General features: G+C 36.0%; 2 protein-coding genes across 2 annotated transcripts; one reads left to right on the forward strand and one right to left on the reverse strand.

Annotated features, from left to right (window-relative positions):
• Nucleotides 1-479: 479 nt before the first annotated feature.
• LOC148300605 (uncharacterized) lies at nucleotides 480-9,134 on the reverse strand. The gene is made up of 5 exons (XM_088274547.1): nucleotides 8,864-9,134; nucleotides 5,989-7,454; nucleotides 4,138-4,297; nucleotides 2,835-2,955; nucleotides 480-1,584 (listed from the first exon to the last, which is right to left on the reverse strand). The coding sequence occupies exons 2-5, from the start codon at nucleotides 7,404-7,406 to the stop codon at nucleotides 1,361-1,363; spliced, it is 1,923 nt and encodes a 640-aa protein (XP_088130673.1). The 5' UTR covers nucleotides 7,407-7,454; nucleotides 8,864-9,134; the 3' UTR covers nucleotides 480-1,360.
• Nucleotides 9,135-14,126: 4,992 nt separating this feature from the next.
• LOC148300606 (uncharacterized) lies at nucleotides 14,127-14,893 on the forward strand. Its single transcript, XM_088274548.1, has 2 exons — nucleotides 14,127-14,159; nucleotides 14,436-14,893. Exon 2 carries the CDS (start codon nucleotides 14,482-14,484, stop codon nucleotides 14,854-14,856), a length of 375 nt encoding a protein of 124 aa, XP_088130674.1. The 5' UTR covers nucleotides 14,127-14,159; nucleotides 14,436-14,481; the 3' UTR covers nucleotides 14,857-14,893.
• Nucleotides 14,894-15,743: the final 850 nt, after the last annotated feature.

Here is a 15,743-nt window from a genome sequence, read left to right on the forward strand (position 1 = left end):
ATAAAAGTTATTATTTTATTACAGAAAAGTTAAAAATTAGATTAATTTTTTTTAAAAATCATTAATTAAACCATATCCGTTCCTAGGTGGAGCATATGGAGTCTGCCAACTGTCTCCAGGCTTTTCTGTCGGCTGCCAGCTCCCTTGCATCCTCCCAAGTCAGATCCGCGTCCCGAAGCTCTGACGAGAACTGCCGACGAATTGTCAGCAGTGGTCATAAAAAAATCATAACAGCAAAAATATTCCAATGGAACTTTTGCCACGAGAATTATTTAATGTGACACCTGAGCTTGTCGGCTTTTACAAATTTCAGCGATACTAGGTCAACTATTTGATATAGCTACTCTACAAAAAACAAACGTAGTATTTAAATAACAATATAATTATATTTTAAAATAAAGTACAGATACAAAAATCAATAAATACATACTTGGGTTCTTAGTAATATTTTCAAACTATTGAAATATTTCTTTAGTCAAGAATTTGGTATCGAACCTGACATATCGCTCACTCCTTTTAACAACGTCATATATCGAAAATCGTCAATTTTCAGTTGTACGTGTTTTCAGAATGCCTAGAAAATGTACTATATCCCAGCAAAAGAGGCATATTTTAACTTAATATTTACCCGCTGCAGGGCAGAAAGTGTTGTTTTTGCATTTTGTAAAAAAGGTATTACTCAATTTTTTTTTTTAATATACTAAATATTTTTCAAATGGAGAAAAAACCTTCAGGTTTTAACTAAAAAGATCTGCTGCGCAGTAAAAAGTTCAATAAGTGGCTTGATATTTATTTTTAATACATTTTACTATATTTTTAAACTTTAAAATCGATCTCCTGAAAAATCAAGTTTTTTGATATATGACGTTGTTGAAAGGAGTGAGCGATATGTCCATGGCATATGACAATGGATATCCATTTTTTACATACAACCAATGGTGCATAGGACACTGCATTGTTTCATCTTAGATTATACACTTGTATAATGTTGTCATTACAATAACTCAGCTTTTTCCACTTTTATTTGGTTTTTTGTGTGTATGATTGTATATATCGTAGTCGTACAGGATAAAGTGACCAACTACCAAAACGTTAAATGTTCAGGAGGGCCATTTAAGTCACCTTTGCTTGGCAATAAAATAAACATCAATGCAGTTAGTCATTTTTAACAAGTCAGTATATTCTACTTCCAAGTTTAAAATCCTTTGGGATTTTTTCAGGGCAATATTAAGCTAGTAAGATGTCAAATAGTCAATGATCACGTTTTTGTTAAACGGTCACTTTCTTGGTCACTTTCTCCTGTATGACTACGATATATTTACAATATATTTAAATAAATTAAAATTTTGTAATTCTTGTTTTAAACATCAACTCTGTTGTCGGGGGGAGTTCTACTGCAGCAGCACGAAGAAAGAGCCCCAAGAAGGGCCAGTACGAGGCACAGGGCGCCCAGTCCGCTCACTGCGGCCCCGAGAAGGTCCGCCAGCGGCCCCTCGAGCACTCCGCGAGGGTCAGCCCCCCACACGAGCACCGCCAGCAGCGCTCCGCACGACAGAAGAGAGAACACCGACAGTATTATATACCCTGGAACACATTTGATAATAATAATAATAAATGTATTATATGTTGAATCAAACACAGATATTTTGAGTCAACTAAGTTGTATTTTATTGTTAAAAAACACAAAAATTATAAGTGTGACTTATAAATTTTCATTCTAGGCAAAAAAGCTCGCTATCTCGCTAGAGGCATGAGTTTATACATTTCGTTGATCCTAAGTTAGCAGATCCTAAGTTTTGTCCGCCTGTGTAGCGTAATTAATGGTCAGCACGCTCGGCTACCGTTCTGGAGGTCCCGGATTCGATTCCCAAGGGGGGTAAAATAAATAAAAGTGATTTTTTCACTGTAATATTTATTCAATGTTACCATGGACTGGTACCTGAAGCGGAGGGCTGATCACCTTTCCTTCATGTGTAAACGATTAAGATAACACTGCGTTAATATGACACAGTGCCCTATGCACCACTGGGGTGTGGATAAGGGTTTTATTATTATTATTATTAAGTTAGCAGTGAAGGTACATAGGTGTATGATTTACTTTAATAATTTTACTTAGGATGTGAGTTACTTATGTACTAGGTAAAAATATATTTAACTAACTAACTAACTAACCATCACGCCGCAGGGGTAGGCAGAGAGAATCGAACGCCACACCACTCTGTCTTTGCAAACATTCTTTGCCTCTTCTACATTCATGCATCTCCTCATACATACCCGACGATTATTACGACTCCTGACCCGGCCGCTTTCAAGTATTTGACATACCTGATTGTGCCAAATTTTCCTCGGTCGTCCTCTGCTTCTTTTTCCAACTACAGTCGCCTCATAAATTTGTTTAACCGTTCTTTCTTCACTCATACGCTCCACATGTCCAAACCATCTCAACACACCTACAAATATAAGTGATTTTTTCACTGTAATATTTATTCAATATTACCATGGACTGGTACCTGAAGCGGAGGGCTGATCACCTTTCCTTCATGTGTAAACGATTAAGATAACACTGCGTTTATATGACACAGTGCCCTATGCACCATTGGGGTGCGGATAAGGGTTTTATAATATATATATGGTGAAAGACATAAATGTGTATTTTTTAAGTACATTTAACATTTTTTATTACAATACAGCAATTTCATAACATTTATATAAAGAAAACCCAATTTACATACAGAAAACTTGATGACATAAAATTTATGACACGCGTCCGCAGGAAGGTTAACATATCACTGCACTAGTTCCTAAAACTACGTAAGGTAACTAATGGTACGTACCGGACACATAGTTCCTGTTGGGCAATAGCTGGAACGAGCGGGACCGGAATCCGAGAAGTCCCAGGCTGAAGCAGGTGAAGCCCGACAGGACTCCGATGTCCAGGAAGTAATGCCGCCCGAACTGAGGGCGAGAGAAACAAGCGTTTTATTGATACCTCAACACGGTGAAGATATCGTCTGGATGAAAATATGCTGGGTATTCGACGAATATTCGGACACTGGAGTGTGTGTACGTCTAGTATGCGTTAAAACCCACTATTATAATGTTTGGATACTTTGCGTGTGTATTTTTCTAGTATGTGGTAAAATCCACTGTTACAATGGGTATATTTCTAGTATGTGGTAAAACCCACTATTATAATGTTTGGGTACTTTGCGTGTGTATTTATCACATTGAAAAACCTTAAACTATAAATTATTTTTGTATCTCCTGTATGTTATGTTTATAATCTAATCATTAAAAAAAATATATATATTAAAAATAAAAAATAAAATATATATATAAACTATGTATTACCATGTTAGTATTCGGCTCAACACAGGCCATGCCTAAAGAGCCGTAATACGTATAATAAATGTGTATATGAAATGAATATGTATATTGAATGTATCTATGTATTATGAAAATAAATAAATAAAATTTTTTTTTTTTTTTTTTTTTCTAGTATGTGGTAAAATCCACTGTTATAATGGGTATATTTCTAGTATGTGGTAAAACCCACTATTATAATGTTTGGATACTTTGGTGGGTATATTTCTAGTATCTGGTAAAATCCACTGTTATAATGGGTATATTTCTAGTATGTGGCAAAACCCACTGTTTTGATGTTGGGATACTTTGGTGGGTATATTTCTAGTATGTAAAAAAAACCACTGTTTTGATGTTTGGATACTTTGGTGGGTATATTTCTAGTATGTGGTAAAACCCACTGTTATAATAGGTATATTTCTAGTATGTGGCAAAACCCACTGTTTTGATGTTTGGATACTTTGGTGGGTATATTTCTAGTACATATGTGGTAAAACCCACTATTATAATGTTTGGACACTTTGAGTGTGTGTACCTACTATTATAATTTTTGGATACTTTGGGGGTGTATGTTTCTAGCATGTGGTAACACGCAATATTGTTTGGACGAATATTCAGACACTATGAGTGTGTGTACCTACTATTATAATGTTTGGACACTTTGAGTGTGTGTACTTCTAGTATGTGGTAAAACCTACTATTATAATGTTTGGACACTGAGTGTGTATGTTTCTAGCACGTGGTAACACGCACTATTGCGTGGTTGGCACTTACCACCACCATTATGTAGAAGGACAGGGTTGCCGTGAGGGCGCCACACAGCGAGAGCATCGCTGCAGCCAGAGCCAGGGAGGCGCACCCAGGAGAATATGCACCCTTCATCGAGAAGACAGTCCCTGACGAATATATTGAACTGCTACCTCTCGTCACCATTCTGTAATGCGTATAGGAGGTTCGGTCACGTGGCTTTCAATTAAATCAGGTGACAATGGATCATTCTCACGATTTTTTCAATTTTCACTTCAATTTCAATTTATTTATTTATTTATAGTTAACATACACATTATGACAAACTTAAATTTAAATCGTATACATTAACAAAAATAGAAAATAAGCAAGAATACTATTGCTAAAGGTGTAGAAGAATCCCGCTTGGAAAAAGTCCTTCAGACACATAGAACAGATCAATATCTAATGAGATATTGTTCAACATAGCGGTAGCTCTTCCTACAGGCATAACCATCGGCAGGTTGGTCCTGTGTATGGGAATATGAAACAATCTATGTCGACGCTGTCTTAGGTAACTATCGGGAACATACAGACCAATGTTCCGGATAATTTCAGGATTATCGATCATACCGCGCAACAATCCAAAAAAATGCGTAATTTAATACACATTCCTTCTAGTCTTTAAACTATTGATGATGTGTTATTATTGGGTAATAAATGAATAGAAAAAAAATCACAAAACTATCGGTAACATTCTTATTGAAATCTGTAGAGAACCAAGGGAGATGTGAAAGTTTAAACATTTGATGTTTTAATAAAACGAAAAACGGACACCACTATATGTCATCAAATTTTATGTCATCGGGAGTGTTATAGGGCGTATCCCTTTATGTATCTGCTTTATAGAGCTGTAATAGTAGTAGTGTGGATTCGTTTCTGTGAAGTCGTTCGTTACCAACTTACGAAAACAACGGTTTTACGAAGGCGAAATTTGCAAAATAAAATGATGAATCAAAAATTAATTATATCGGCTGTTATAAACACAACGAGCCTTACACAATCCTTCATAGGTTGAGTATGTTAAATTAGATATTCTTGCCCAGTGATAATACCCTATTAAAGAATTATTGTATTTCTATGACTGCAAAGGCAGTCATACAAAGTTAATATTTTTGATTTTGAGCTACACCTATCCTTATCAAAAATGACTAACCTACTATAGTTAAAAAAAATAAAATTAAAAAAAATATTTGTGTTTTTATTATTTACAAAAACACTTCAATTTCATACTATTTCTGTGAGCCTAAGCGGCTCATTATTAGAAATAGGTATCAAATTGTGGTAGAGTGGGTTCCAACCGAGAAAGTCTGACTCTAGAGTCCGCGACACTAGCCACGGGACCACAACCCGACAGGTGTTTGTTAGTTTCGCTCTGCTTATATTTCTTTCCAGCCTAAGTGTGTGCTCTCAAATATACAATTCAGTACGCGATCGGCTGCATGAGAAGCTACACGTGTTGACGTACATATTTTTTTTGTTAGAATATGAAATATTGATAAAATATTTTTTTATATTTTTTAACTCCTTCCCATTCAATTACTCTTTTCCTATATATATGTTTATAAGGAAGATTTTTTTAAATTTTTCAATACAAATACGGTGTTATAATTTAATTAAAAAAAAAAATTGAATTGTAGAGAGCGGGATACGCTATTAGGGCTTGATGAACAAAACCGCCCGATAACAATGTGTTAAGGCCGAAATTTTTGAACCACACAGTTTGAGACTATGTCGATTGATAGACCTTTATTCATTTCTTGTAAAAAAACAACAATAAATTATCGATCATACCGCACAACAATCAATAAATATGCTTGTATAATTTACAATTCATACCTTGGGGAGATGATGGCAGTCCTCATCTGGTTTTTGGGCACAATCTGGTTTTTGCTGGAGCGACCGACCTCCAAATCCCTGCTCCTGTCCAGCTCGAAGCTTCTGTCATTGTCTCGGCTTCTGTTGAAGCTGTGCTCCCTGCTCTTGGCGAAGCTGGCCTCCCTGGCAAAGCTGGCCTCCCTGGCGAAGCTCGGCTCCCGGCTCTTGATGAAGCTCGGCTCCCGGCTCTTGATGAAGCTCGGCTCCCGGCTCTTCGTGAAGCTGTTTTCCCGCACGAAGAAGTCCGGACAGGCCGGCTTTCGGCCGAATTCGCCGGAGACGTCGTAGCTCAGTTTCTGTTGGGCCTTCGGACTCAGCGGCAAGGAATTGTCGAGTTGCGCGTTGCGTCGCGGAAGCGGCGGAGAAGCCAAGTTGGCTAGGCTCTTGGAGGGCGTGATCGTCCGCTTCGGGGTGCTGGACACCATCCTTCGAGGCGTGGTTGGATACCCGATTCTGCGGTCGGGCGACAGCACCTGCGAACTGGCGCAGCTCTTCAGCGGACTGCTCCTGATCTGTTTCTTCGGGGTGGCGAGGAGTTCGTGGAGCTTCCTGGTGGCCTCCAGGTTCTTCCGCGACATGCCGGGCGAGGTGATGTGGAAGGTGGGCGGACTGCTCGGCGGCGGCGCGGCAAACTCCTCGTCGTCCGAGGGAATGATCGCGTACCTGTGGGACTTTCCGTTGACGGTTTTGATTATCTCTGTCGGTACCTCCTTCAGTTCGTCCTCGCCCGGCCCGTCCACGTTGTATTCCTCGGGCTCAGTTTCGACTATTCTCTTTTTCGACGGTGAATATTCATCGAAATCGTCGGGGATTTCCGCGTAGCGATGCTTCAAAACCCTCTTGTTTCTTTGAACCATTTCGGTTTCTTCTTCGGCGTTGCTATCCGACACCTCGCAAGTACTCAAAGTGACTTGGAACATTTCCAGTTCTTCGAGCCTATGGCCGTTGCTCGAATCTAGCCTTCTAAGGTCCGAACCGTTCTGCTGTGTGGCAACCCTTTGGCTGTTGGCTCCGGGCGATGGCTTCCTAATCCCCGGCGCGATGGCGGCAAACCTCGCCGGCTTGGGGCCCAGCTTGGGCGGCAGCTCGGGGGTCGACCGCGGGTTGGTCACATACCTCAGCGGCCCGTCGGTTCTATTCCGCCTGAGAGGGTTGTCCGATATGTCGGTCTTGACGCGCTGGTTCCCCGACCTGTCTCGGCAATCTGTCCTTCCCTTGGCCTTCTGGGGCGAGTTGGCGCCCAACGGGGGCACCCTGCTGACGCGGGACTCCTTCACCCTCGGGCTGACGCAGGGAGCTTGTTGGGTGAAGACCACCTCGCTTTGGGCGCAGAAGGCAGGATTGGAATAATATTTGTAAGTTATCTTCGGCGAATCCATTTTCAGAATTTTGTTTGATTCGCGAACTATTCTCTATGCAGGACGCACCTGAAAAGACACGTACTTATAATATAACGAATAATATATAATACATACACACACACACATAAACTGTTCTTCTGATCCTTATCCGCACTCTATGGTGCATAGGGCACTGCATCGTATCAACACAGTGTAATTTAGATTCGTGAAAATCATCAAGCCAAAGTGATCAGACCTGCACCCCAGGTACAGTGAAGGGTTCCATTAAATAAATATTAGAGTGAAAATCACTGATATTTAATTTGAGCCCCCTTGAGGCCTGTAATAAACCAAAGTCAAAATATGAAAGAGTCATCACTAACCATATTACCCACAACCTTACCACAAAACACAGTCCATCTTATTTTAATTGTTGTAAGAAACAGATTATACGAGGGTAAAACTTTTCAAACGCGCCTCTGTACAGGATTCTACGGTCTACAGGACACCCCTCTTACGTTTCTGCGTTCAGTCATAGAAAATAAAACCCCTTACATACGCATTTAAGAGTTACTCTCACATAACACAAGAAAGCACACAAATCATAATTTATCACACTTTGTAATAATATACAAAAAAACTCATCAAATGAAAAATAATAAAAAAATACAAATATAAATGTATATATATATATATATATATATATATATATATATATATATATATATATATATATATATATATATATATATATATATATATATATATATATATGTATATATATATATATTATATATATATATATATATATATATTATATATATATATATATATATATATATATATATATATATATATATATATATATATATATATATATATATATATATATATATATATATATATATATATATATATATATATATATATATATATATATATATATATATATTTATATATATATATATATAAATATATATAAATGTATATATATATATAAATATGTATATTTATATATATATATATATATATATATATATATATATATATATATATATATATATATATATATATATATATATATATATATATATATATATATATATATATATATAATATATATAAATGTATATATATATATATATATATATATATATATATATATAGGTATATATTTATATATATAGGTCCTGGGTTCGATTCCGAGGGGGTCGTCAAATAAAGATAGTGATTTTTTCACATATATTTTATATTTTACACAATATTTATTCAATATCATCCTGTACTGGTACCTGAAGCAGAGGGCTGATCACCATTCCTTCATGTGTTAACGATCAAGATAACACTGCGTTCATATGAGATGCAGTGCCATCGGGTGCGAATGAGGGTTTGAAGAAGAAGATATATATGTGTGTGTGTGTGTGTGTATGTGTGTGTGTGTGTGTTTGTGTGTGTTTTCACTGTATTGTTTATCATATATCACTCTGGTCATGTACCTGAAGCGCAGCACTGGTGACTTATCCTTCACGTATCGCGATCGACGATCAAGATTACATTGCATCGATCCAAGGCAGTGCCCTGCGCACCACTGGGTTCACCGACAATTCGTAATCCGTGCAATGATCAAACCTCGTATTCCTACGCCCTCAGGCAAATTTAAACACTTTTTTTCGACGAAAACATTTCCGACTTTAATTTTTATTCTTTTATATTTTTTTAATTTACTTGCACATTTTATTCAACTAGATTTTTTCCGAATTCTCAATGTCTGTGTGACGTTACTCACTGTATGAAACCAACTGCCATTTCATAGTAGGTAACGTAAAAGAAGAGGTGGGTACTATTATTTGAAGGGGAGTCGGATGTCAGTGGCGGTCCGCGAGTTATCAATACTTTTTTCCCCTTTATTAACGGCCATAGCCGATTTATCGCTAATATATCGCTCACTCCTTTCAAGAACGTCATAAATCAATAAACTTTTTCAGGAGAACGTTTTTAAAGTTTAAAAATATACTACAATGTTTCAAAAATAAATATCAAACTTTTTACTGTGCAACAGATATTTTGAGGTAAAACCAGAAGGTTCTTTCTCCTTTTGAAAAATATTTAGTGTATTTAAAAAACAATAATAAAGCAATACTTTTTCTTCTTATATGTATATATTTTTTACTTTTTCTTATATGTATATATATATATATATATATATATATATATATATATATATATATATATATATATATATATATGTATATATATATATATATATATATATATATATATATATATATATATATATATATATATATATATATATATATATATATATATATATATATATATATATATATATATATATATATATATATTTCAATATAATTATTAAAGAAAACACTTTTTTTACCACTTGAGTTAATTTTTGTGACAACTAGTTTCGGAAGCTAAGCTTCCATCTTCAGGTGTAAATGTAAACTTAATCATAATAAAAAACTTTTTTATTTAAAGTATTTTTTAGTATTTTTAAACAAATGTGTGGAAAATGGTTGTATTTTTTAAAATACATATAAATATTTTTATAAAATGTATATTATCTAAAATTAAATGCGTTGATCAGTTGGCGTTACCACGATTCGGTCTCGACCCACGTCACTGGTCCACCGTATTGTGCAGTTTTTTCGTATAGGCTCGTGCGACGCAGCTGTTCCTCCCCGCGCGCCTCCTATCCTCACCGTCTTATCTGCGACCTTTATTTATACTTGGCCAAAATAACACAAGACTATGACAACTCCAAAATGTGTAACCAACTTACCATCGCGCTGCTTCGTACTTGTGATTACGTATGTAATTCTCATGTTTTTTTTTATTTAATTTAATTTTTATTAACATAAATTGTATACGGGCGGGGGGCTGATCACCTTTCCTTCATGTGTAAACGATCAAGATAACACTGCGTTTATATGGAGCAGTGCCCTATGCACCATTGGGTGCGGATAAGGGTTAAAAAAATTGTATACATTTATTGATATCATAATTTTTAACATTTTTTTTTAATTCAGAGACCCACCAAGCCACCTTGTGTGCCTTGTCGGTGGAGTTCTTTTTTAATGCATTTATTTTGTTGTTTTTAACCATTTTAACCTAATACACACAAAAAAGAGAGAAAATTAAGAATATAAACATTTTACAATTTTCATAAAATTAACTCTTGATCATGTGTAAAGGCAACTAGCCGTAACTCAAGTTGCGGCTGTTTTAAATTTATAGATTTTTTATTATTTTTAATTTATAACTTTTATCAACTTTTTTCTTTTCAAAACCATATTATTGTTTCGAAAAATAACTTTTTGCAAAAAGATATTTTAAGAAAAAAATCATTTACGTAAAATGTTCTAACGGCATTCGAATTTTTAAATATAAATTCGAACCAACTAACGCCATTCGAATTTTAAAGCATAAAATCGTATCTTCTAACGCGCTGCGAATTTTTAAGTATAAATTAGAATTTTCTAGCGCCAATTGATTTTTTAAGCATAAATTCGAATCTACTTTCGCCATTCGAATTTTTAAGTATAAATTCGAATCAACTAACGCCATTCGAATTTTAAAGTATAAAATCGTATCTTCTAACGCGATGCGAATTTTTAAGTATAAATTAGAATTTTCTAGCGCCAATTGATTTTTTAAGTATAAATTCGAATCTACTATCGCCATTCGAATTTTTAAGTATAAATTCGAATCAACTAACGCCATTCGAATTTTAAAGTATAAAATCGTATCTTCTAACGCGATGCGAATTTTTAAGCATAAATTAGAATTTTCTAACGCCAATCGAATTTTTAAGTATAAATTCGAATCTACCAACGCCGTTCGAAATTCTAAATATAAACACACCGGCAGATAAAATAACGGTCAAAAACAGCTGCTCCTTCCTTCCATAACGCAACAAGGGAGGGGTAAGTTGAGTTACACATGCAACTATATACCTTACGAAAATGAAGCATAAGGTCGAAAATTACATATATCATTTATTCTATGGCACGTGGGATATGAAAAAAGGTAGGTATTCAATGAATTCGGAATGACCTTAATAATTTCGGAGCCAAAGTTTTAGACTATTACAACTAAAAATACCCATTTTTATTTTTAAATTTTGCAGAAATCTATTAGAATTTTGATGTGATTCATGAAACAAAAACATGCGCAGAAAATAAAGTTATGGCAAATATATTATTAGATTAAAACCAATATTTTTAGCTTTTCCACTTTATTTTTATTTGATCAGCGGCCGGGTTTCGTCGTTACCGACATCATCAGACTGGGAAAAAAATATTGGTTTTAATCTAATAATATATTAAAATGCAATTCCGTCACGAAGTGTCAGTGGATAATATAAATCTATCATAGCAAATAAAAATCAATCCGAGAGCGCTAAACTGGCAGCACACAACGGAGTCCTGGTTCCAACTCTGTTTTATGTGTGGAATGTGGTGCATGGAGAAGCAAACGAAGAATGAAAGTAGACTGAATGCAGTCGGAATGCTAATCCCTCACACAAATGTGTGGAAAAACGATGTTTGATAGATGTTCGAATTGTGAAATAAGGAAAGAATGGTGAAATAAGCATTATCGATAAAGTTAAGAGACGTGGTTTGGATCTGCGCTGTGGAACGAATAAGTTAGGGAATAACGGTTAAACCACGTTTACGAGGAGAATGTAGTTGAAAAAAGGAGCAGACGAAGACTTGGTATGATCAGGTATGTCAATACTTAAAGCGGTCAGGTCAGGAGTAAAAATAATCGATGGGTATACATATGAGGAGATGCATGAATATGGAAGAAGCGGAAGTTTATATAGACGGAGGGGTGTGGCGTTCTATTCTCTCTGCCAACCCCTGCGGAAGCGGTGTGATGGTAAGTTGTGAAATAACTATCAGCGGAAGCTAAACTGGCAGTTCACAACGGAGTCCTGGTTCCAACTCTAATGTTTGGAAGTGAAACATGGAGTTGGCAAAAGAAGAATGAAAGCAGACTGAATGCAGTCGAAATGCGATCTCTCAAAAGAATGTGCGACAAAACGATGTATGATAGATGTGCGAATAGTGAAATAAGGAAGGAATGCAAAGCTGAGATAAGCATTATCGATAAAATTAAGAAAGGTGTGTTGAGATGGTTTGGACATGTAGAACGAATGAGTGAGGAAAGAACGGTAAAACAAATTTATGAGGCGAATGTTATTGGGAAAAGAAGCAGAGGAAGACCGAGAAAAACATGGCACGATCAGGTATGCCAAATACTTGAAAGTGGTCAGGTTAGGAGTCGTAACAATCGGCGGGTATGTATGAGGAGATGCATGAACGTGGAAGAGGCGAAGAATGTTTGCAAGGACAGAGTGGTGTGGCGCTCTATTCTCTCTGCCTACCCCTGCGGAAGCGGTGTAATGGTATGTTGTAAACAAGTAGATTTAAACTAGAAGGCTTTATTTGGAACCAATTTGTTATGTATCACTTTAAGTACAACAATAATTTAATGTTCTCTTTTTATGAATTATTTTCAGTCGGGAGGAATATCTAATTTAACATGCCCAGCCTACAAACGATTGTATTAGACTCATTCTGTGTTTATAACAGCCAATATATTCAATATTTTCATTAATTATTTTATTTTGCAAAATTCGCCTTCGTAAAAACGTTGTTTTCGTAAGTTGGCAACGAATGACGTCACAGAAACGAATCCACGCTACTACTATTACAGCTCTATGAAGCAGATACATAAAGGGATACGCTCCATAACACACCCGATGACGTAAAATTTTATGAAAATAGTGGTGTCCGTTTTTCGTTTCATTAAAATAGGTGTCTAAAGTTTAAACTTTCACATCTTCCTTACTTCTCAACGGATTTCAATAAGAATGAGAAAAATCCATTATGTAATTTTGCAATTTTCTTAAATTTTATTCGATCCAGAAGGTTATTTATTTACTCAATAATTTCGTTTTTAAAATGCGGAGTTTTTGAGAGAGCTATGATTTTTTTCTAACAAGTTCACGTGTGTCACCGTCTGGTTCAAAGCTATGGTACCTATAATAATATAATAAACCAGCGAGAACTGGTAAAAACCGGCGAAATGATATTTTCATTTTTCAATTTCATTGAATAATGTCAAAATCAATATGGCCTAAATATGTCATTACCATAAAACTGGGTAAAATGCGTACTTTGCCGTTTTCGTGCACAGAACACGCTCGGGAAAAAGACAAAACACATCTCACTGTCGATGGCATTTTTAGGTTATTTTGATTACACTAGAGTTTTTTCTTTCTTTCTGTCTTTATACGGCTGTCGAGAATAATTACAAGTTGATACAGCGAGTGTTTTTAACTAGAATTTTCACTCATGAATAACATGAAGTTATAATAACTTTAAACCGAAAGAGTAAATCCACTCACGAGTAGGCATGGGCTATGAAACTTAAAATGTTGAAGCCTGAGTAGGGTCATGATGAGCGATGTTGCATAAACCGTAGCTTAATAGTTCAGAGTAACTTGTACGTTAGGTTATTCAAGAAAAAAATATTTTTTTTTGTTTTTTGCGTAGGCTATTTTTTAGTATATTCTTGTCTCGATTTTTTTTACACAAATACTAGGTCCCCTTAGAAATATTATGGAGATACCAATCTTAGTAATATATCTTTGACTGTATCTGTCAAAATTGAAACAGAGCGAGTTCTCACATTTCGAAGTAGACTAAATCTCTCTAAGAGATTTAGTAAATGGGGAGACGATTCGTTGAAACTGAGGTGAGAAAGCTTTGAGTGTGGTCACTTGCAACATGCTAATAACTTTTCGAAATTTTAGTGATGTGGCTGTCAATCATGGGTTGCCGTATGCAATATAGTGCGCAAAATGCTCATTTATGAGAATTGATTGGATTGCCGATAAATACACATTTTTTGAAAATAAATTAAACTGCAAGTTAGACACTACTTGTGTTCCAGTGTGAAAAACACGCCTCTGCTAATACTATATGTATACCATGCCCTTTTCTTAATTAATGCTTTATTTTCTATTTGCAGGATATACGAATCATTTCTAACGAAGCTTGACTCGAATGAAAAACAGATGGCGCCTGCTTTAGCTCCTGCCAAGGCTGAACCGGGAGATGCAGAAGGGGATAATCTCCTCTCTCCCGGAGGAGAGGCACTCCTCAAAGGATACTATAATTTACGACATTGTTACGTGGACTTATCGTCCTCCAGGATTATTTACCCGAATATTCCTTTAATCAAGGAGGAACCAGGAAGTGATGATGATACTCTCCATACTGGGGAACACCTGAACGAGGAGCCAGCTGTACCGGGGACTGCTACTGATCTACATCACAAATTGATATCTAGCGATAGCGTTATCTTCACGGAAATAGACATTGATCTTCCTGATATAAAACAAGAATGCGCGGAATCCTCGAGCAGACTGGAAGCGCAATATAGTAAGTAATATTTTTTGTATGCAGAGAGAGATGTCGAGCATTTCGCATTTTATTGCTGGAGGTCCTAATTGTTTTTGTTGTTTAATCAGATAAAACAACTCAAAATTGATGATTTTTGATTTATGACGTTCTTGAAAGGAGTGAGCGATATGTACAAGCCCCCTTTTCCTCGAGCGACTGCCTGTGTGTGTATCGGGAGTTTTTTTGAAATTATGGAAAAATACTGATATATAAGTTTAAGTTATCGCCATGTAATACTGGTCGCGGCCATCTTCATTATTGGAGTCCATCCACTTACAAATGATGCGAACACCACCGCAGTGATGGAGGTGATGGGATAATCATTTCCGTATTTTTGTTGCTGCTTTATTTCAATTAGATGTTCGTATAATAAAGTAAGGAAAGAATGTAAGGCTGAGATAAGCATTATCGACAAAATTAAGAAAGGTGTGTTGAGATGGTTTGGACGTGTGGAACGTATGGGTGAAGAAAGAATGGTTAAACAAATATATGAGGCGAATGTATTTGGAAAAAGAAGTAGAGGAAGATCGAGGAAAACTTGGCACAATCAGGTACGTCATATACTTGAAAGCGGCCGGGTCAGGAGTCGTAACAATCGGTGGGTATGTATGAGGAGATGCATGAACGTGGAAGAGGCGAAGAATGTTTGCAAGGACAGAGTGGTGTGGCGCTCTATTCTCTCTGCCTACCCCTGCGAATGCGGTGTAGTAAGTACAACAGTTATTTAATGTTCTCTTTTTATGAATCATTTTCAGTCGGTAGGAATATCTTATTTAACATGCTAAACCTACAAACGATTGTATTAGTAATAATCGTCAGGTATGTATGAGGAGATGTATGAATGTAGAAGAGGCAAATCATTTTTGCAAAGACA

This window comes from Brachycentrus maculatus, unplaced genomic scaffold (genome assembly GCF_059751285.1).
Source record: "Brachycentrus maculatus isolate JH-2025_06_01 unplaced genomic scaffold, ASM5975128v1 h1tg000689l, whole genome shotgun sequence".
Lineage (NCBI taxonomy): Eukaryota > Metazoa > Arthropoda > Insecta > Trichoptera > Brachycentridae > Brachycentrus > Brachycentrus maculatus.

Bases quoted from the DNA above. Each gene is read 5' to 3' on its own strand.
- LOC148300605 (XM_088274547.1), bottom strand. From the start codon at position 7,406: ATGGATTCGCCGAAGATAACTTACAAATATTATTCCAATCCTGCCTTC. The intron at 4,298-5,988 runs GTATGAATTGTA...TACGCATTACAG, and splicing joins ACTGCCATCATCTCCCCAAG to AATGGTGACGAGAGGTAGCA. The intron at 1,585-2,834 runs GTACGTACCATT...AATGTGTTCCAG, and splicing joins CAACAGGAACTATGTGTCCG to GGTATATAATACTGTCGGTG.
- LOC148300606 (XM_088274548.1), top strand. From the start codon at position 14,482: ATGGCGCCTGCTTTAGCTCCTGCCAAGGCTGAACCGGGAGATGCAGAA.